Here is a 21,166-nt window from a genome sequence, read left to right on the forward strand (position 1 = left end):
ACGGGGCACAGATAAATGTAGATAAGGACGTTGAAAACCAGAAAACAAGAGATGAATGCACGAGAGGGGACCAGAAGCCCCTTCTTTAGGGAGTCAGAGTGACAGGCGCCAACCGTTGGCTGCTCGTTAAAAATGTCTCAAACATAGTGGCTTTTTTGCTCTAAAAATCATACGCACTTACTAAAGTTCAGGAAATGCAGGCAGGTACTACAGAGATGTCCCATTTGCTCGTATTTTGGGTGGTAGTAGGCTGTTGCTCTAAGCCAGTTGGGGCCTTAAATTGCGCAGACATGGAAGGTGGTGGATTCCCATCGATCCATCGACAGTGCTGCCAGCTGGTGGAGTCTAGTCCCTCACTCTGGGTGAGAGTTGCTCAGGGTTCCCGCTTTGTGGGTGATTTTCCCATGCTTACATAGGCTCCGGATGTCTGCCGCCCCCAAGCAACACCTCTGTCCGTTGTCAGAGTCCCCCTTCCCCGTCCCAGCACCCTGACTGCAGACATTGGAAAGACCGGGGTGGCCCTGAGGTTCCTGCCTCCAGGCTTCCATGCTGGGTCTCTTGAGGGCTGCCCCGTCCCCACCCTCATCCCTCATTCTCCTCCTCCTCCGCAGGCGCAGTAACAGCATCTCCAAGTCCCCCGGCCCCAGCTCACCCAAGGAGCCGCTCCTGCTCAGCCGTGATATCAGCCGCTCAGAGTCCCTGCGCTGCTCCAGTAGCTGCTCGCAGCAGATCTTCCGGCCCTGTGACCTGATCCACGGCGAGGTCCTGGGGAAGGGCTTCTTCGGGCAGGCCATCAAGGTGAGCGCCGGCTCCGCCCCGCTGCCCCCAAGCCCTTGCGCCCTCCTCTGGGGATTTCTCATCACTTGCCCTCCCAGGCCACCTGAAGGCAGCGTTGCTGCTGCTGTGAGCTTGGGGGACCTGGAGCCCCGGGTGGGACGAGGTCGCCTGTGGCCCCCCCATCTCCAGTCAGTGAGTGTTTCTAGGTGCCCAGAGGCCTCGGTGTGGGAGTGGCTTCTGCCTCCCTGCTGAACAGTCTCGGGGACTAACCTCTCTCTCTCTCTCTCCTCCTCCTCCTCTGCTGAGAGCTGGGAGGGGGGGTCAGGTAAGCCGTGTGTCTCAGCCTTCGGGGCCATGGGGCTGGAGAGCTTCCTCCCAACCGCCCCCCCAGCTCCCTGGTGCATGTCTGTGGCACTGACCCTCTTGCCCCCCAGACTCCTGTTCCCCAAGAGACACGCTCCTGGGTCAGATGACCAGAATCCCCGCTTGGCTTGGCAGCACCCCTCCCCCGCCTCCCCCTAACACATCCCTTTTGCGGGTTCTTGCCTCTCCTCTGTGCATGCCCAGCTCTCCGGGGAGGAAGGTGTGCTCCCTTCTGAGGCCCATGCTGTGTGTTCCGCACTTGAATGGTCAGTCTGATCCGGCCGATGACTTCAGCGTGTCCTCCAGGGGATGGGATGGCCAGCAGCAGATTTGCGCCCAGTTCCCCAGAAGGGCCTCTGTCCTCCACGCCAGTGACAGTCACCCTTCTTGTAGGTAACGCACAAAGCCACGGGCAGAGTGATGGTCATGAAGGAGCTGATCCGGTGTGATGAGGAGACACAGAAGACGTTTCTAACTGAGGTAGGAGGCGGGGTGGGGGCTCGGGGTCTGGGTCACTGTCAAAAGAGGGAGACTGATGCTAAAGAATGGCTTCAGTCCCAGCTTTCGGCACCAAAAAAGAAAGATCTGAAGAGGAAGCTTAGTTTGGAGTTGTCGTTTTCTTAAGGCAGAGCAGACAATTAGAGGAATGTCCCTGCTCCCCCTGTAAATGACGGCACATTATTTGTACAAAAAACAGTGAGGACAGCACGAACTGGTTCAGTGAGCTGTGCTTCACAGACCTCATGGGGTGTGGGGTGAGCACAGACACTTTAGGGCAGCCCGACGCCGGACATCCCCCCGGGCAAGCCTGGCACCTTGGTGTCCTTCCCCGCTGCTCCACCAGGTACCGCCCTCCTGGTCTCCACCTCACTCTAGGGCCCTGCCTCTCCGGTTCCCCAGATGTAGCTCCTAGAAAGGCAGGGTCCCAAGCACGAGGCCTGGGAGGCTGTCCCCGTCCACGTGGGGGTGTCTTCCCCAGCACCCGAGACTGGGGGGGGAAACATGGGGCCTGTGTATCACGCTGACTCCCTGAAGGAAGAGTGAGGAAGAAACCGGGCCCCGCCCTCATGGCCTTCCTACCCTGTAGGTGAAGGTGATGCGCAGTCTGGACCACCCCAATGTGCTCAAGTTCATCGGCGTACTGTACAAGGACAAGAAGCTGAACCTGCTGACGGAGTACATTGAGGGGGGCACGCTGAAGGACTTCCTGCGCAGCGTGGTGAGCACAGCACCTCCAGAGTCCCCGAGAGCCTTGAGGGGGTCATCAGTGGGGCCCCTGTGTCACCACTGCTCTGGAGCCACAATGATCAGAGAAACCTGCTGCCTTGCCTGCAAAGGGACATGGTGGGTGGGACTGGGCCCAGGCAGGGAGAGTTTACTGCGGGTCACGTTGACCCACGGGCCTGGACCACCAGTAGAACAAGACCCAGCAGCCTCTGATGGGCCTTCCTCCATCCTGCAGGACCCGTTCCCCTGGCAGCAGAAGGTCAGGTTTGCCAAAGGTATCGCCTCTGGAATGGTGAGTCCTACCAACAGCCCTGCCAGCAGAGTGGGTCTGGGAGGAGCTTGGATAGGCATCTGCTGAGGCCAGTGTGTGGGTGCTTAGTAGGACGAGAGGGGATGACATCGAGGCCAGAAGGAAAAGGCAGGCCCGCACCATCCTGGGGGCAGGCGGCACAGGAGAGGGGTGGGCACCCCCTGAGGAGGGGCGGCAGGCAGGTTAGAAAGTTCCGTGGGCGTGTGAGCAGCTCCAGGAACCCAAGGGAGGGAACCGATGTTGTGGGGGCGTGGGGGGGTCCTTCCACTCTTACTAAGGAAGGGAAGGGAAAGGAAGTGACTCCAGGGTGACGACAAGAGCCAGAGGCGGAGGCCTGGATGGGGAAATAGCAAATACAGATTAGTTTGGACACAGGAGGGTAGGAAGAGGGAGAGGTTAAAGTCAGAGTGCTGAGATAAGAAGATGTAGTACACACACAGTGGAGTATGACTCAGCCACGAAGAGGATGAAGTGAGGCCCCTCGCCACTGTGGACAGACCTAGAGATTGTCACTCTGAGGGAAGTCAGTCAGACACAGAAAAATAGACATCATATGATACCGCCTATGTGTGGAATCTGAAACGATGGTACACACGAACCTATTCACAAAAGGGAAGTAGAGTCAGAGATGTAGAAAACAAACTCACGGTTGTCAAGGGGGAAGGGGGAGGGATAAGCTGGGAGGTTGAAATCAACATATATACACTGCTATATATAAAATGGGTCACTAAAAAGAAAGCACTGAATAGTACAGGGAAGTCTTCTCAGTCCTGTGTGATGCCCTGTAATGGGAAAAGAATCTAACAAGGAGTGGGTGTACGTATATGTAACTGACTCACTCTGCAGTACACCTGAAGCTAAGACAGCATTGTAGACCAACTACACTCCAATAACGTTTTTTTTTTTTAAGTGAGAGCACTGAGTGCTAACCACTAGACCACAGGGCAAGTGTGGACAGAGAGGGAAGTGTATGCCGGGAGCACAGATCTGCTGGGCCAGGAGGCGGCCACTTCCCCTTTCCCAGCAGGAAGGGTCCAGGGTGGCTAAAGCCAGAGATTGGGTGGGAGGGGCCTAGCTCTGAGTAAAATAGGTGTGGGGGGGCTCACCTGGGCCCGGGGAGTCAGGAACGTTAGGACAGAGCAGCGCCTGGGCTGGGATCGGTGAACAGGCTGCTGGGCAGGAGAGGGGAAGCCGTCGGCTTCTGTTGACACTGGGACAAGGAGTGAGGCAGGAGGGCCCTGGAGTCCGGGTTGAGTTCTGAAGCTGGCGTGGGGGGTGGGGGGTGTCCTGGGGGAAGAGCGGGTTTTGGGGCCCCCGAGTCTCAGAGTCAGCATCTGGCCGATTGACTGGCTGTGCGCCTCAGCTCCTACCTCTGGTTCCAGGCCTATTTGCATTCCATGTGTATCATCCACCGGGATCTGAACTCGCACAACTGCCTCATCAAGCTGGTACGTGCCCCCGGGGCGGCCCTCCTGGCTCCCTTGTTGCCAGGGAGACCGCCTGGCCCCTCTGGCTTTAGACCAGAGGTGTCGCCTCGGGCTCCTGTTTTCTGGGGGATCCCCGCACATGCAGACAAACCCCACCTTCTCCCAGTAGCAGCCTTTGAAATCCTGTGGCTGGAAGGGACTTGAAGTTCCTCACTGTTTGTAGAGCCCTGCCACTCTTCCTGGTTTTGCCCCGTGCTGGGGGAAGCAGCTCCCCAAGGACCCCATTTTGCAGCTGCGGCACCTGAAGCCTCAGCCCGAGGCCGCAGAGCTACTGAATTCACAGGGATGGGTTTGGGGCCAGCCTCGCTCTCCCCGCAGTCAGCTGTGCTTGCTACAGTGTTACTCCTGGTGACTTGCAGTGTGGCTTCCTGGGTGTCCACTCACTGGCCCCGGCCATGCCCTCTGGACTCACAGCAAGCGGTCTTAATCCCTTTTCCACATGATTGCCTTGTAGCTATTTGAAGAGCTTATCTCCCCTTCGCCCCCCACCCCTACGGAAGGCCTGTATCTTGTCTTTTTCTGTCTTATCCTGGTTCCAGCTTTAAATCTTTCTCAGAACAAGGCAGGATGAGGAAAAAAGCAAAACAAAAGAAATCCTGTCCTGCCTCTTGAGTTCCACTCTCCAGGTCCCAGGCTGCAGGGTCTCTGCTGAGAACACCCTCTAGATCTGGGGGTGTCTGCCATGCGGAGAGCGCAGACAGAGAAAACAAACACCATGCCCCATACGTCAAGAAACCCCTTGGTCATACGCCTCTCCTCTCCTTCTCTTGGGACCGTCCCATCCCCATCCCATCGTCCCCCACCCCCCAGGCTGACCTGACACTTGTCCTCTCAGGACAAGACCGTGGTGGTGGCTGACTTTGGGCTGTCACGGCTCATAGTCGAGGAGAGAAAGAAGCCCCCCATGGAAAAGGCCACCACCAAGAAGCGTACCTTACGCAAGAGCGACCGCAAGAAGCGCTACACGGTGGTGGGAAACCCCTACTGGATGGCCCCCGAGATGCTGAACGGTCAGTCCTGGCACCCCGGAGGGGAGGTGGGGCCGCGTCTTGCAGCAGAGGCCCAGGGTGTGTAGACCAGGTACCCGGAGCCGGAGGTGCATGGTTTTCATCCCGTGCCAGACTGGACCTCGAAGACGCCTCCCTCCCTGAGATCAGGCCTGCAGGCTGGTTGGTGCCCCGTCCTGGGCCCACGCTGAGGTCTGACCTCGGCTCCTGTGCCCCAAGGGCTCAGGCGCCTTACTGCCTGTTCTCTCTCTGTGCTGAGAACTGAAGTGTGCCGCCCCCTCGTGGCTGAGGCGCAGACCTGCCAGAGATGCTGGCCGGGACTCCTGGGCCAGACAGGGCCGTGAGACCGCAGAAGTGGTCCACTGCAGCCGTTTCTGAGGTCTTCAGCCCAGAGAGCACACGGGAGGCACTGTCAGAGTCCAGGTGCATCCTGGCCCAGTTCTCTTTCACTCTCCCACGCGGCTTCACCCTGGGCAGTGTGGTTTCATGAGATCTCTCGGAGTCTGACTGAGGAGCGGTGGTTTTCAGACGGGGCCTGTCCCCACAGCCTTAGGGGCACCCCCACAGAACGTCTCCTAGCCCTGGCTCTTGGCTCTGACCTGACCTGGCTCCAGACTGAGTGCAGAGCAGAGACGGGACCAAACCTGACAGCCTGCTCTCCTGTGTTTCTGAAGGAAAGAGCTACGACGAGACGGTGGATGTCTTCTCTTTTGGGATTGTCCTCTGTGAGGTGAGCCCTAGCACGGAGGCCAGGCCTGAGGCAGCAGACCTGGCAGCCCGGCCCCCCAGTCAGAACAGGGGCTCCTCCTCCTAGGATGCGTAGTGCCACAGAGTCAGCAGGAGCGGAGGGCCATGTCGGTTATCACGGGTCTGTGGACACATTCGAGTCTTGCTGTTTTAAAAACATCGTTCACTAACGGGAGTCAGTTGAGCATCTTCTGTATGCAGAGCCCTGGACTGGTGCCAGAGGCTTCCATGAATCAGATCCAGTGCCACCCTTCTCAGGGTCCGAACTCCAGCACAGGGCGGGCGGGGCTGTGTGGAAGCCGCCCTTCCAGAGGCCGGTCGGGGGGTGTCGTGCTTTTGCACTGAGGCTCCTCCAGATTCTCAGTCAGGAGACAAGCCTGCATTAGCAAGATACGGAGAGATGGGAGGGGACAGCCCTCTCAACTCGTTTTTTACCTCCTTCTTCTTCTGTTTATTTGACTGCGTCTGGCCTTAGTTAAGGCACGCAGGCTTCCCTCGAGGTGCAGCGCGCAGGCTCAGTGGTTGCAGCACATGGGCTTAGTTGCCCCGCAGCATGTGGGATCTTAGTTCCCTAACCAGAATCGAACCTGCGTCCCTGCACTGCCAGACGGAGGGAAGCCCCTGCCTCCCGCTTCTGACCATCCCTCCTGTCCTGTCCCCACACCAGCACCCTCCCACCACCACGTGGCTGCACCGTCCCTGACCACTGTCTTTCCACCTGCAGATAATCGGACAGGTGTATGCAGATCCTGACTGCCTGCCCCGAACACTGGACTTTGGCCTCAACGTGAAGCTCTTCTGGGAGAAGTTTGTCCCCACAGACTGCCCGCCAGCCTTCTTCCCCCTGGCTGCCATCTGCTGCAAACTGGAACCCGAGAGCAGGTTGGAGTCCCCTTCCCTCGCCCAGCCCTGGTCCTGGGATGGTCCTGGGATGCTCGCCCCAGTCCTCAGCCATCGCCAAGCCATTCCCAGGCACAGGGTGGCCAAAGCCTTGAGCTCGAGGATGTGGCCATCAACCACTGAATCCACCTGACGACCCCAACGTGTCAGTCGTCAGGGAGGGAGACAGGTGTGTTGTCGCAAGTGACCCAGAGACGGCGTTAAACTTTAACAGCAGGAAATTCACCCAAACCTATATACCATGCTAACAGTGCCTTCAAGTTTCCATATTCCCATGTCTGTGTCCAAACATATACAGTTGTCTTAAATAGAGAAAAGTTTGACATTTTGCTTTCAATTTTTGTCACTACCCAGTATTCCAGATAATCATTTCTTTTGACTGTAAAATTCACTAGGAGACTGTAGGAACATACATGTGGAGATGTTCAGGTTTTTCAGTTTCTCCTGACAATAGGTATCACAGTGAGCATCTGTATGCATTAGCCAATTTTTTCCTTTAAAGGAATCTTTTTAAACTTATCTTTAGTATCTGAGAACATGCGTTTAATATGAGAGAAAGTGACAGATGCTATGGAAAAATGACACAAGCCAAGCAAACAGGGCTGTTCAGGGTGCAAGTCACCACCTTTAAGATGGCGCTCAGAGTAGGTCTTGCCAAGAGGTGACAAGATGTTTAAGCAAAATCAGAGGAGCTGGGGGAGTGGACCTGAGCTGTCTCCAGGGCGGTAGGAGCCAGGCATTCTCATTCTCCTTGGGGTGAGCTGCCAAGACTGTGAGAAGCCCCTTCTGGGGCAGATCCCATCGATATGGAAATTTCAGTCTCAGGACTGAAAGGATCTTTAAAAGGGCACTTAGTCCAAACCCACCTGTGATGATTGCATTTTCTCTGAGACCTGGAAGGGCCTTTTCTTCTCCTGGACTTCGTTTTCAAGCCGCCCCTCTGAGCCAGACCCACCTCTCCCTGTGTTAGCACCTCTCGTCTTTGCGGCAGCCTGTGCAGTCATATGACCCAGTTTCCCACCCAGGCACACCAAAGTTAAGGGCTTGCCCAAGGTCAGATACCCAGGAAGTGGTGGAGCCACAGGCCTGGGCGCCTTCCTTGCCACCTCACTGCCCACCCCTGCCCCCGTAACTCACCTGTCTCCTCCTCCTCTTTCTAGACCGGCATTCTCCAAACTGGAGGACTGCTTTGAGGCGCTGTCCCTATACCTGGGGGAGCTGGGCATCCCACTGCCCGCAGAGCTGGAGGAGCTGGACCACACTGTGAGCGTGCAGTATGGCCTGATCCGGGACTCGCCTCCCTAGCCCTGGCCCAACCCCCTTCCGGGGGGCATCCCCCAGCCAGCACTGCCCCCTCTGCGCCCATCCCTGCCGCGGGGAGGGCCGGCCAGGCCTCCCGGGGATCGCCAGCTCATTCAGAAGCAGGACTGGCCATCCTCCTACGTCACCGGAGGCAAGCGGGCACAGCACCAGGGAAACATCCCCACAGGTCCTGGAGCCCGGTTACTACCTTAAATCCAACACTTGCCTGGAAGCTGTGAAGAAAACAAAGCCTGGTCCCTGAGCCAGGAGGAGCCTGTTACTCGTGACCACTCGGGAGCCCCTGGCAGTGGATTCCCGGAGGCCCTTGCTGACACTAACCAGCACAACCTGGACCTGCAGGGCAGGCTCCTGGGTGCACCGCCGGTGGGCCCTGACACCTCTGGTTTGGCTGGTGCAGGAGGACTTCTTGTGGAGTGTGGCAGAGAGTGCAGCCGTCCGAGGACTAGAAGCGACTGTGGTGCTCCCCAACCCTGGCACGTCCTGCCCTCCCCTGGGCAGCACTGAGGGAGTGGGCTGTAAAGCGTCTCCTGGTCGGTTTGTGGTGGGTCCGACAGGAGTCAGGAGCAGGGCTGGTTTCTGTTCTCCTCCTGGGCCCCAGGGCCCCATCAGCTCAAGGGGGAGCCTCCACTTGTGTTCTCACACTGAGCTCCAGACTGGCCGGGAACTCGTGGGCGCATCCTTCCTGCCAGCGACAAGCAGTCACCCGCAAGCGCAGATGGCGGCCAGGCTGAAGACAGAGGCCCTGCCCTCGCGAAAGCCCTGGTGTCCTGGCTGCTGTCATCTGCACGCTCACATGTGCTTCATCCAGGAGCCTGGGATTGTGCGGGGCGGGCTCTGGAGGACAATGGCTAGTGGCAGGCCCAGCGTGTGGGGTGTGGGGTGACCCTGCACCATATTTAACAAGTGAGGAGTGGGTTTGGGACCTTATTGCAGCGTGTGTGGTTGTGCTGGGGGCGGGGGCGGCTGGGTGACACAGGAGAAGGCGGTTGCCGTTCAGACTGTCTTGGTGTTGTACCTGTGGGGGTGATGCGTGAAACACTGTACATAGACCTGATGAGCTGCGGGACTAGGTGTTGCCTCTGGCCAGTCTCCTTGCTGTTGCAGCCTGCTCAGGTGTGGAGTGTGTGGGCCCTTGCCCTGGGCTCCCGGCAGCAGGGAGGCCAGCATCGTGCAGCTGGTGCTGCCTCGGTGGTCCCTGCAGGAGTGGGGGTGGTGGGCCCAAAGTGGGCCATGGAGCAGACCAAATAAATTAAGCAGTTAACATGATTGATGAGGCAGAGAGTGAGAACGTGACTTGCGACCTGGTTCAGAGAGACGCATGTGGAGGGTGCACTGGCCACTTTGAGGCCCCAGCCACGTGACCCCACAGCACCTCACCTCCTTACACAGACACCTGCCTGCTCCAGGGGACGTGTGCAGCCCACCAGAGGCAGCCAGGCCTCAGGGCAGGTGATCCACCACCTTCCGGCCATGCCATCCCCTCAGGGCCACCCACGCCTGCCCTCCGACATCCGCGCACTCCCACAGCCTGGCCTTCCCGGAGTCCTTTGCAGGGTCGGGTGCCACCTTAATGAAGGGAGATGTGTGCTCATCACCCCTGCCCCTGGTGTCTCCTTCCAAGAGCTCGAGGGGAGACCTGTTTCTTGCGTCTGCACATGGGGCCTGTGTGGTACCGGCTGGGCCAGGTGATGTGATCTGGCTCGTGGGATCCTGGGCACAGAACGCTTCCACAGACCCGAAGGTGGTTTCTCCTGAAGCTGGCTGGAGTCAGGGCCAAGACATGGTTCCTGGAAAAACACACACTAGGGTGCCCCTTGCTGGCAGCAGTATATAGTGGTGACTGGATACAGGCAGAGGTCACCCTGGGTGTTCCTAGAGACTGAGAACCTGTTGTGAAATCCTTGCTAAAAAGCCCCCAAAAAACTGCCATTGGTAGCTTCTGCTGGAGCCCTAGGAGTCACCCTGCGGGGACCTCCCTCAGCCCAGAGCAGCTCCTGAGAGCCCATCCCCCCCTACACACCCATCCCTCCCTCGGCTGCTAAAGCAGCCCCATCCCCTGACCCCGTCTTCAGCGCCTCCCTAACCTCTAAAGAATGCTGAGGGGGAGAGGGTCTGCAGTGACTGGCTGCCCTCTGCCATGCTGCACAGCCTCTTTCCTGCAGCTTCGACCCAAGAGGCTCTCTGGTGACGACGCTCCAGTTACCAGCCACCCGGCCGCTGCCCCTGGTGTGGGCCAAAGGGAAGGACAGACAGCGGAGCTCACCCTGCAGGTGCTGACAAGGTAACCAAACACTTCCCAGCTTTTGGAGAGGAGTGTCCTGACACCCCACAAGAACCTGGCAGTATGGATTTTTTTTTAAAATTTATTTATGTTGAGTCAAATGCAGAGCAATTTCCTGCACTTTTATTTGCAGGTGTCAGAATGAGGTATATAAAAACATGTACACAGAAATGCTTTTATAGAAAAGTAGAAACCGGTAATGTTCTCTTCGGCATCACGACCAACAAGAGACCCCCGAGGCCTAGGTCCTCTCAGCAGGTGACTTCTGGGAACAGCCTGCTGGAGAGGCCTCCGTTAAGGGTGGTGGCAGGGCTTGGGAAGGAAGCCCTGTGGATAGCTTAGCCCTGCTGAGGCCCCCGAGTGCGCCGTCAGGGCCTCAAGGCGACTGTGCCAGTAGCTTCCTCTTGGAACCTGAGCGTCACTCCCTTCGGGCCCTCTCTGTCCCAAAGGCGTCAGGAACCCTAAGGTCCCTTCCAGTGGTCTGTGATTGTTTCACAAGTTAGGGGTCGTGACCCTCACCCTGCTTCCCCACTGGAAGGTGCTGGTCCTGAAGCCTTCCATCACCTTGCCTCCCAGTGGGTCTCCAGGTTAACCTCTGAGCAACAGCTCACGAGGTCCCGCCCACAGCATCATTCCTGTAGGTCAGCTGGCTGCTGTCTCAGCCCTGAGGGATGCAGAGAGGTCACGGTGCGCCCTGCAGGGAGGCTGTCGGGGGTGCCCCGGGTCCACTCAGGCCCTGGGGGCTGAGGCGGCTGCAGATCCTTCGCCCTACCGCCTCAGTGGAATGTTCAGTGCCGTTCCCTTCCTTCCGGAACAGGAAGAGCCCTGGGGCCCTGGGCCCGGGCACGCAATCCTCAAGGCACATCACTGCCAGCAGCCTCTGCCTAGATCCTATTCTCAACTCACAGTGCTGACTTTTGTACAGACTCGTTTCCATTTCTCAGAAATGGTCAGTAGCGGACTGCGTCCCAAATACTGAAAACACTAAATACGTTTTTTAAACACTGCCTCTCAACCTACGTGACCAGAACCGTGAGTAACAGCGTGCGCCACTCAGACCCACAGCGAGCACGTGGGGAGGCCAAGGCTGAGGCCGCCTTGCACAATGAAGCACAGGAGAGCTGGGGGAGCACCCTGTCCATCCCTGGTTTGGTTCCGGGGCACAGGAAGCCCCTGTCACAGCGCTGCTGCGGGGGCTGCTGCTGTCCCCATCCGTGGGCAAAACCCTGCTCTACGGTAATGGAGAGAGCGCCTTGGCAGGACCCTACCCAGCCTCGCTCTCAGCCCACATTGCCACCTGCTCCTGTCTTCGGGTTCAAACAGAAAAAGGGGGTTTCAACCACAACAGAAAGTGTAGATCCTCCCAGCAGTGGGGGGGTAGGTGGTCCCACACCAGTGTCTGCAATGGGCTCCTGCCCATTGTCGGGGGGGCTCAGGCTCCTGGAGTGCCTGCCTGGCCCATGAGGGGGGCACTGCCCTCCTGAAGGTCGACTGGAGTCTGGCTGGCATGGACCACAATGGTCTTCTCATCCACGATCTCGCAGGTGGGGTTGGTGAAGGCAGACAAGGGCAGGGTGATCCGCTGCAGCTCCCGCTCGCACACTTTCTGCTCGTGCTGGGCTTTCAGGTCCTTGCCCCTGGCAGGAGAAGAGAGAGGCGTCATGCTGTGCCTCCCACACAGTCTGCCTGTAGGCCAGCACCCTGAGGCCCAGCAGCGGCTGGCCAAAGTCACAGCCAGGCAGGGCTGGTCTACCAGACTGCCTTAACTCAGCAAAGAGCCCCTAAACCTCGTCTGTAAGATGGGGGTGACAGGAGCACAAACCTCAGCTGCAGTGGGTCTCAATGAAGATGGCGGGGACGAAAGAAACCCTTAAAGCAAAACAGTTTTGCTTTTTCAGCCCGAGGCGCCACAGGACCCAGAAAAACCTTCAGCCCTCACCCATAAAGCTATCCAGAAAACTGAGCTGACCATCCTGTTCTGAGACGCCTCATCCAAAAGTCTGAAAAGGTGTGAGCTCTGGCTGGAAACTGGGACCATCCCCTCCCCGGAAGGTGTGAGCCCTGGCTACAAAGGGGGACCATCCCCTCTGAGTGCAGTGGGCAAGGAGCCTCTGCAGGCTGCTCAGGTCGACGGGAAACACGGACACAACGACCCTGGGACCCCTGAGTGTTCATGGGCCTTCTGGTACTCTCTGACCCAATCAGGCTGAGGTGTTACCCCGTTTTATTCATGTGAAGTGCTCACTCCATGCTGAGGGCTCTACATGCGTTACCTCACTTCAATCTGAACCCTAACAGTTAGGTCTTATCGTTCATTTTATAGATAAGGAAGTAAGTCCAGAGAAGTTGAACTCTCCAAATGACACGGTGGGCTTGAGCCCAAGTCTGTTGGACTCTGGCTGATGCTCAGGAGAAGTTCTGACCTTATCAGGGTCACCCCCGACAAAAAGGATAGGGCAGGGCCTCACCCACCCAGCCTTCCGGCTGCGCATGTCGGGTCCGCCCCACTGGACCGGCCACGCCCACTGCAAGCCAAAGGGTGCGGTGTGCGCCTGGCACACTGCACGCCAGAGCCCAGGTCAGCATCCTCTAATACAGCAGTCAGAGGAAATCTTCCCGGAAGGAGCCCAACCCGAAGAGGCCCTGGAGCAAGCAGCTGATGGATGACCTGGTGTGGCAAACAGGCCTGCTTCGGAGTCCACAGGGAGACAGCCAAGAGCAGGCAGATGACACAGCTATCGCCCAGGGAGGTGCAAAGACAAAGGTTTCCAGAGTCATGAACGCTGAGGACAGGCGCTGGAGGGGAAAGAGCAGGTGCCTCCCAATTGCCTTTAAATCAATCAGTTCTCCGCCCCTGGACCGGCCCAGCCTGGGCTGTGTGACACTCATCCTTGGGGAGCCTTGGTTTCATTATCTGTGAAATGGGAATGATACCTGACTCCAAATATGATGAAGAAAGTGAAAGTGGAGTCACTCAATTGTGTCTGACTCTTTGCGACCCCATGGACTGTAGCCTACCAGGCTCCTCCATCCATGGGATTTTCCAGGCAAGACTACTGAATAGGAAAGCATTTCGAAAACCATGGGACTGCTATAAAGCTCACAGGGGGCTGGTACGATTTGCCCTGAAGGTGATATGACTCACCAGGCAACGTTATCTTAATCTGGGTTCCCACGGGAACTCTCCTACTGGACAGCCAGGGTGAGTGTTGTTATGTGACCCCAACCACTGCCCTCTGCTCTGGGCCTTAAGCTCCATCATCCTGTAAAACAGGGAGCCGGACTTGAGAGCCTCCAGGGCCCCTAACATCCTGTGAGATCCCGAGCGTGACGTGTGCCCCGCGAAACCCTGCTCCTCACTGTCGGGTCGCAGACGGCACACCTGTGCGCTCGTGCCCCCAACTCGCCCTGGATGGTCAAGTCTCTGCATGTGAGCCTGCAGCTCCTGTCCATCCTCATCGGGCCACAGCAGAGGAGCTCCCCGAGCCCCCAGAGGGGCTGAGGAATGCCACAGGGACACGGCTGCCGGGAACAAGGGCACCCCCACTCACGGCCCGAGACGTGCTCTGCCTCTGGGCACTTCTCGGTTTCAACTCCTGCCACACAGAAGAGAACACCGCTACCTCCTCATACAACAGAAAACTAGTCTGCCCATGTCAGGAGAAGCTTGGCAAGTCTCGGTTTAATTCTATTAAGGAAGAGTCCCTTGGGCTGCAAGGAGATCAAAACAGTCAATCATAAAGGAAATCAACCCTGCATATTCATTGGATGGACTGATGCTGAAGCTGAAGCCCCAGTACTGTGGCCACCTGATGCGAAGAGGTGACTCCTTGGGAAAGCCCGATGCTGGGAAAGATTGAGGGCGGGAGGAGAAGGGGGCGACAGAAGATGAGATGATTGGATGGCATCACCGACTCAATGGACATGAGTCTGAGCAAACTCTGGGAGATAGTGAAGGACAGGGAGGCCTGGCGTGCTGCAGTCCATGGGGTCGCAAAAAGACACGACTGAGAGACTGAACAGCAAGGGAGCCCACAAACAAGCCAGCAGAGAACCAAAGGCCATTTACAAAAGCAGCAGAGTATGTGCCCAGAGCCTTGTGCCAAGGCCTGAATTTCAAAACCTAAGGGGCTGGAGGAAGAAGGAAAGCAGGTACTCATGCTTCCCAAGGACCCACTAAGGTGCCAGGAAATGGCCTTCCCAGCGTCCACGCTAAGGGCCACCTGTGCACCGGCTGCATGCCGCACCCTTTATACGTGCGTCACCTTTGTCTCATTTCCACCCAGCACTGTGTGTCGTCCACAGTTTACAGCCGAAGAAACTGAGGCTTTCCTCAGCTGCCTCCTTTACCAAGCATTGATAATGGTCAGGCCGTGTCATACACAAGTCTTGAGAGGGAAAAAAATCAATGTGGATTAATGGGGCAGAGCTGGGCTCGAAGCTCAGCCAAGGGTAAATTCAAGGAGCAGGTGCCGGGACAAGTCTGGATGGCAGTCTCTTCCATTTAGAAGCCTCAAAACACTCTCAGCCCCGCATGCCTCCTGCTAATGGCGCCTGTGAGCCCTAGAGGTGCCACAGCACCCCCCAGCTCCTTCTGGGGTCTCAGGCCACCAGCATGGCTTCACTGACTGTCAGGCAGCTCAGCCCCTTCTCACCACCTGTCAGGTGGGGGGACAGCCAGGCTGTTGTCTAACAGCCAAGAAAGAACAAAAGACTCATTCACTAACTCAGTTCCTCTCCTGGGCGGGCGGAGTTGTTGTTGACTGACAGTTTTCCCCTTGCCTTTTTATCAGAGCCAGAGCACAGACGCTGCGCTTGGGGCAGGGAGCTGCAGGCTGGCCACCTGAACCAGACAACCAGGACAGAACCAGGCTGAGCCCTTGCCCACTCCCACCTGCCTCCCTTCTTCCGCTGAGAGGAAGCCTGGTGCCTGTGCGCCCCTCCCAGCCAGGGGAAAACTCCCTCCCATTAGCCTCCTGGCCCTTAGAAGGGTTCAGAGCTTGCAGGAATTCTACCTTGACTGCTCCAGGGTCAGGCCTGGTGGCCGGGCCGGCCAGAAAGCAGGAGTGCACGGGGCTGCTGTCTGTATTTGACATCCTCTTGCTGGGTGACAAAGTCACCCGGGACCTCCTTCAGGCAACACAGGCTGCCTCACATCATTACGTAACTCGGAGCCACTGCTCTTGTCCCCGTCAGAGGTGGCGCTGTGCCACACTGCTGCTCAGGACAAGTTCCTCAAGGCAGCCAAGGTCAGGAACACCAGCTGTCTGCCTGGAATACACTCATTTGCTCATCACAACAAACCTATGCGGCATCTACTAGGATCTCTGTTTCAGGGACAGGACAGCAGAAACAGAGAGGCTCCATCACTTACTCACGCAGAGGGCAGATTTGGGATCTGAACCTAGTGCTACCTGCAGCCACCACCAAGTAATACTGTTTAGGAAACGTTCGAGCTGGGAGGATCATCGCTAACCTGCCCCCATGCTATTTTACACAAGGGAAGCAGAGAAGGTAAATGACTTGTCCAGTGTCACACCCAGAACTGCTCACAGTTCCAGAAATAGATCCTGGTTCTTTTGACTTTTAAGCCCAGCTGTTATAGTTTGAAAGTTTCTGTTTTATTTTGAAAAGTTCTGGGCGTGTTCACTCAGTTGTGTCTAACTCTTTTGCAATCCCATAGACTACAGCCTGCCAGACTCCTCTCTCCATGGGATTTCCCAGGCAAGAATACTTTGCCATGTCCTCCTCCAGGGGATCTTCCCAACCCCGAGATTGAACTTGGATCTCCTTCACTGGCAGGATTCTTTACAACTGAGCCACCTAGGAAGCCCGCACTGTCTTATGCAATGCAAAGCAAGTTGGCACGAAGCTCCTGAGCCTTGCTGGACTTTTGGGAGACACTGGCAATCCTTATTGGCCATGTGGCTTGGACACACCGCTGAACTCCTCTTGGTCTCAGCTCCTTGCTGTGAAATGGTGTAAAAGTGGTCCTTCTAGTGTGGTCCTGCGGCTTTGGTGCGATCGTCAGGGAAGGACACTCAAGTGGGTCTTATTAAGAAAGTCTAGGTGGCTGTAGTGGTTATTTAACCTGTCTACATGTAATAGTTAAGGGTAACCTGGGGTGGGTATGGGCGTGCATGCAGAGGGGACACAGCTCCATGGAACAGATGAGGTGCAGAGAAGTAGAAGGACCTGCGCTCAACAGCACTTTCCAGGACACTGTTCTGTGACTCTGGGGAGAGAGTGGGGGCTGAGTGCTTGTCTCCAGCCCACATGCGGTTTCCTGTTGCACAGGCTGTGCTTGGGGCACTTTTGCTGAGGAAAGGGGTGGTCCGGTGGTTAGTGGCGAGGAGTCTGGTGCCTCGGTGCCTCGCCCTGAGATCACAGGAAAGTAAATATAGGCTCTTGGGGCGCTCCCAGGACAGCCTAGAGGAGCAGATCTAGAAGAAAAAGGCGTGGCTTCCTCAGCCGGCCTGAGAACTGAGCTTGCGATTAAGGACGTTCAGCAGTCAGTTCAAGCACCTGGAGGCCTGGACACTGTCATAAGACTGGAGGCAAGCCCAGTGCTATCCAGTGGCTGAGGAAAAAATATTTCAACAGCTAGACTTGGCCAACATGGTTTGGGTCTGAACTGCGAACTGTAACCAGGGCCTCCCCATCATTCCCCGTAACTCCCTGAAATGACAAACAGGTGCCCCTGGACCTGCCCCATTCACTGTCGTGCTGAGGGCAGCGACTTTATGCTAGGGGACAGAAGGCCCTCTCAGGTCAAAGCTTACCCTCTCTGAACCTGTGCTTCCTGAATCATGGAAGATCAGAGAAGCGATGGAGCCTGGAGAGCGTTAAGTGCAGTGTGCCCACATTGTACAGAAAAGAGAAACAGCTATGGTTTACTGACGTCTTTCTTTGGGCCAGGCAGTCAAGCATCTCAGCGACAGCCATGCCCTGGAATAGGAAACAGAACCACCCTGCCCAGAGTCACGCAGATTGCCAGTCAGTGGCAGGACTGAGGCTTAGCTCCACCGAATGCTAGGTGTGTGACCTCATACGAGTCTCCGTTTCCTTATCTGTAAAAATCACTGGCCTTATCGGGGTGATTGTGAGGACTGAGTTAAAGCACACATATCATTTGAAGCAGTACCTGGCCTTCAGAAATACTGCTGCTATTACTGTTATTATTCTTACCAACATGTCCCCTTTTCCATCTGTAAAATGAGGCTGACTACATTACTCTAGAGACAACTCGATTTTATTTAATACTGGATGACCCTCTGGGGCTGTGGTCCTCACCACTGGAAAACGCAGGCCACCACATCACTTCCCTTATAGGAAGCCTTCCCAGATGACAGAAAGGAAATATCACAGATACTCAGGAATGGAAGTCAAATCCCCTGATTTTTGCCCAACATTTTGCAAATAATCTTCCCAGAGTAAACCAGTGCTGGAAAAATGGGCACAACTCAATTATCATCACGCACTCCAAGTCGCTTCCTTCCCCTGTCCTAGAGGAGATCCCACTGCTTACAGCTCAGGACAGTCAAGCCCCAACTGCAAAAGCAGTGGCTGGGAACCTTTTCTAGGAGCAGAATTTTATAACTCACAGAAAGAATTCAATCTCCCAGTCCCCACAATGAGAGCCCAGCCTCATTTCTGAAAGGCCACCCGGTTCCACAGCAGACATGCTTCCCCACCAGACAGCAGGGAATGTCGGTGTCAAGAGAGCTGGATGTGACTCCAGCCACTCCCGGGCAGTGTAACCTTTAGCAGGTTACTTCACCCTTCTGATGAAGGCCTCCTCACCGGCACAATGGGGAATAAGAATCCCTACCTCATCAGGCGTTCTGGGTGATGAGTAAAGGCACCAAAGAAGAGGGTTTGTCCAAGGTCACCTGGTGAAAACTAGAGCCAAGTCTCTGCATCCAGTACCTCACTTCCTTTACAGGTAAGAATGCCACAAAGGTGTCTGGTTTGACTTTGTGTACCTTCCTCTCCTCTCTCACTGAGCCCAGAAAAGAAGCTACTGACCTCTTGTAGCTGTAGCCAAGGACGATTCCAGCACCAATGACGATGATGATCACCATCATGGTGATGCCCAGCACGTAGCCTGCCGAGGACAGGATACAAGGTCCCATTAGCTCCACCCCAGATAATCAGATATTTCTCCCTGCATTTCACAAGGACAGAGGCGGGCAGTCATACCCAGGGTTCCCAGGTCCTTCTTCTCCTTGGAGTTCACCCGCACCCGTTGGCTGACCCCAATCACTGGCTGCACAGCTGCAGCCTCACTCCGGGCAGGCAGGGCGTTGGCAGGAGCAAACACCTCATCTCCTCCCGGCACTTCAGCGGCCTCCTCAGTTTCTGCTGTGGAGGTTGGCAGGCCCTGGGAAGTGGTATCTGGAGGTGAAGTGGGGAAACAGCGCTCATCAGAGAGTGGCCAGAGATGGCCCTGTCCATCACCAACTCCCAGAGTTCACCCAAACTCACGTCCATCGAGTCGGTGATGCCATCCAGCCATCTCATTCTCTGTCGTCCCCGTCTCCTCCTACCCCCAATCCCCCCTAGCATCAGACTCTTTTCCAGTGAGTCAACTCGTCGCATGAGGTGGCCAAAGTATTGGAGTTTCAGCTTTAGCATAAGTCCTTCCAGTGAACACCCAGGATTGATCTCCTTTAGAATGGACTGGACTTTAGAATCCCTATGTTACGTGCTTACATAGCCCATTTAATCCTAGAGAATCGTCCTTGCTGCCCTGGGAGCCACAAGCTATACTCTGAAGTCTAAGAAACTTGGATTCAAAATCTGGACCCTGCCACTGCCTTTGGTAAGTCGATGAACTCCTCTTTAATCTTAGATCCCCCAAACTGGGTGCAGGGGGGCTGTGAAAGAGTGCCTAGCACACAGCAGACACTGCTCAAACCGGCCCGTAAACACCGAGGAGCGAGCTAAGGGCGTGGACCAACGACACACTTCTCCCGGGCTCCCCCAGCGGCGCTTCGGGCGCCGATCTCGGCCGCGGGGCGGGGCCTCGCCGCCCACAGTTGTTTACTAGGCGCTCGCGGAGAATGAGCTCATTCCGGGCGGCGGCGCCGGCCAATGAGCTTCGGGCCCCGCGGCCTGGAGACAGCCCTGGCCAATCGGACGTCGCGGGGCGGGGCGGGGCCGGCCGGCGTCGCGCGGCCGCACGTGCGCGGCGGGTGCCGCGACCGCTCCTGGGAAGCCCTGGGCGCGGGGTCTGGGGCGGGCACCTGGGCAGCGCAGGTCCTCGCAAGGTCGCTTCTCGGGAGCTCCAGCCTCGCCGCTGACGTAGCACCAGGGCCCGCGCGGGTCCTGGTCCGGGTTCCGGCAGTAGCTGTGGTTGCCGGCGCCTGAGAGGGGAGAGAAGGCACCGTGGGCCGGGGTTGGGACACGGCCGCCGCCCGCCCGCCCGACGGGCACTCACCCGACTCTGGGGCAAATGCCAGGCCGCTCTGCGCGTCCAGCCAGTTGAGGCAGCGGTGGCCCGGCGCGGGGGAGGGCTGATCCGCCCGGTACAGGTAGCCGTTATCCCAGAAGCAGCCTATGAGGAAGAGGAGCCCCCCGACAGGACACTGAGTGGCCGGCAGGGGAGCCCGGGCCACCCCTGCTGGGAGACCCTTCTCTCACGTGGAAAACCCCGCCTGCCTCGCTGGGCTGTTGTGAGGCCGGAAAGGGAAGGGAGGGCGGGCGAGTGAAGAGCCCCCAGCCAGTGCCCGGCCCCCTCTGCTCAGTGTTGGCTTTTTTCTTTTCTTTTTTAAGCCGGAAAGCACTGCACAAGTGCAAGGGGTTGTTGCTCTGGAACTTGTGACCACTTTGGAAGAAGGTGCGGGGGAGCCCTGGGTTCTGGACCCTCTGTGGAGACGGTGGGAGTTTTGGGTCGGGGGGCGGCAGGACCCAAAATCCATCCCTGTGTTGTCATTCTGTGTTATATAAACTCTGGTGTTCTCGTCTCCGTGGATGTGGCCACACTTTGACAGGCAGCATTCTCTCCCAAGAGAATCCTACAAAGGCCTTTATATCCAGTCAGGCAAAAGAGAGCCTCAAATGGAGGGAACCTGCCTAATTGCTGCCTGGATGTGACTCCAAATTCCCACTCCGCTCAGCAGGAGGGCCGCAGGAAGGGGCTGGGTAAAGAGGGCCAGTGCTCTGGAGACACCCGCAAAGCCCCCGCCTCGAAAAGAACAGGACTTAGGAGTGGGGGAAGTGAACCCCCAAGTTCCATCCACTCATGAGACACTGGCAAGAAAAAGAAAAGAGAAAGTGGTTACTTGCCTTTGTTCTTAATGGCAAAGATGGAGCTGCAAGCTCCAGGCAGGGAAAGGAGAAAGAAAAAAGCAAAACCAACAAAGCTTTCCTGGGACAACAGGAACCTGCTGCGAGCTCCATCTCCTGTTGTCTTCCTACTTGGGAGATAGGAAGCATCCCCCTTTCTGCTTCATTAAGTTGCTGCAGAAAGGAAAGATTGTAATCTCACCTCCAGATCCATAGGCTTCTGCCAGGAGCATGTTGCTGATGAGGATTGTTCGCACCCAGGCCAACAGCATCCTCACCTCCTTCGTCCTGCAGGTGACTGACCAACCAGAGTCCAGCTGGGGTCCCCCTAGGCGGCGGCTCTGCCTCCTGTTCCCAGCCTTGCAGTCAGACCTGCTCTTGTTATGCGCTTCTGGTAAACAGCCTCTCTTTAGAACTGGGAGCTTCCAGCAAGCTTGCTGCAGCGAGGTGGTTT

The 21,166-nt window shown here is 56.9% G+C and overlaps 2 protein-coding genes across 4 annotated transcripts in view; one reads left to right on the forward strand and one right to left on the reverse strand.

Annotated features, from left to right (window-relative positions):
- The window catches only part of LIMK2 (LIM domain kinase 2), a 52,467-nt gene extending 43,060 nt beyond the window's left edge, over positions 1-9,407 (forward strand). For all 3 annotated transcript variants that reach the window (XM_055405534.2, XM_055405535.2, XM_055405536.2), the window contains 9 exons: positions 612-798; positions 1,534-1,620; positions 2,228-2,359; positions 2,603-2,659; positions 4,060-4,125; positions 5,000-5,174; positions 5,846-5,901; positions 6,643-6,800; positions 7,979-9,407. In XM_055405534.2, the coding sequence (XP_055261509.1) occupies positions 612-798; positions 1,534-1,620; positions 2,228-2,359; positions 2,603-2,659; positions 4,060-4,125; positions 5,000-5,174; positions 5,846-5,901; positions 6,643-6,800; positions 7,979-8,123 (1,063 nt within the window). In that variant the 3' untranslated portion in view covers positions 8,124-9,407. The remainder of the gene's footprint in view (positions 1-611; positions 799-1,533; positions 1,621-2,227; positions 2,360-2,602; positions 2,660-4,059; positions 4,126-4,999; positions 5,175-5,845; positions 5,902-6,642; positions 6,801-7,978) is intronic.
- Positions 9,408-10,525: 1,118 nt separating this feature from the next.
- Positions 10,526-21,139, reverse strand: PIK3IP1 (phosphoinositide-3-kinase interacting protein 1). The gene is made up of 6 exons (XM_055405537.2): positions 20,915-21,139; positions 19,865-19,981; positions 19,671-19,790; positions 18,625-18,819; positions 18,451-18,529; positions 10,526-12,059 (listed from the first exon to the last, which is right to left on the reverse strand). Exons 1-6 carry the CDS (start codon positions 20,982-20,984, stop codon positions 11,855-11,857), a joined length of 786 nt encoding a protein of 261 aa, XP_055261512.1. The 5' UTR covers positions 20,985-21,139; the 3' UTR covers positions 10,526-11,854.
- Positions 21,140-21,166: the final 27 nt, after the last annotated feature.

Source organism: Moschus berezovskii, chromosome 19, assembly GCF_049115385.1.
Source record: "Moschus berezovskii isolate FMDL1 chromosome 19, NW_MosBer_1.0, whole genome shotgun sequence".
NCBI classification, from domain to species: domain Eukaryota; kingdom Metazoa; phylum Chordata; class Mammalia; order Artiodactyla; family Moschidae; genus Moschus; species Moschus berezovskii.

Excerpts from the sequence above, each read along its gene's own strand:
- PIK3IP1 (XM_055405537.2), bottom strand. The coding sequence starts at position 20,984 with ATGCTGTTGGCCTGGGTGCGAACAATCCTCATCAGCAACATGCTCCTG. Across the intron at positions 19,982-20,914 it reads AGAAGCCTATGGATCTGGAG|GCTGCTTCTGGGATAACGGC; the intron begins GTGAGATTACAA and ends TCTTCCTCATAG. Across the intron at positions 19,791-19,864 it reads GGCATTTGCCCCAGAGTCGG|GCGCCGGCAACCACAGCTAC; the intron begins GTGAGTGCCCGT and ends CTCCCCTCTCAG.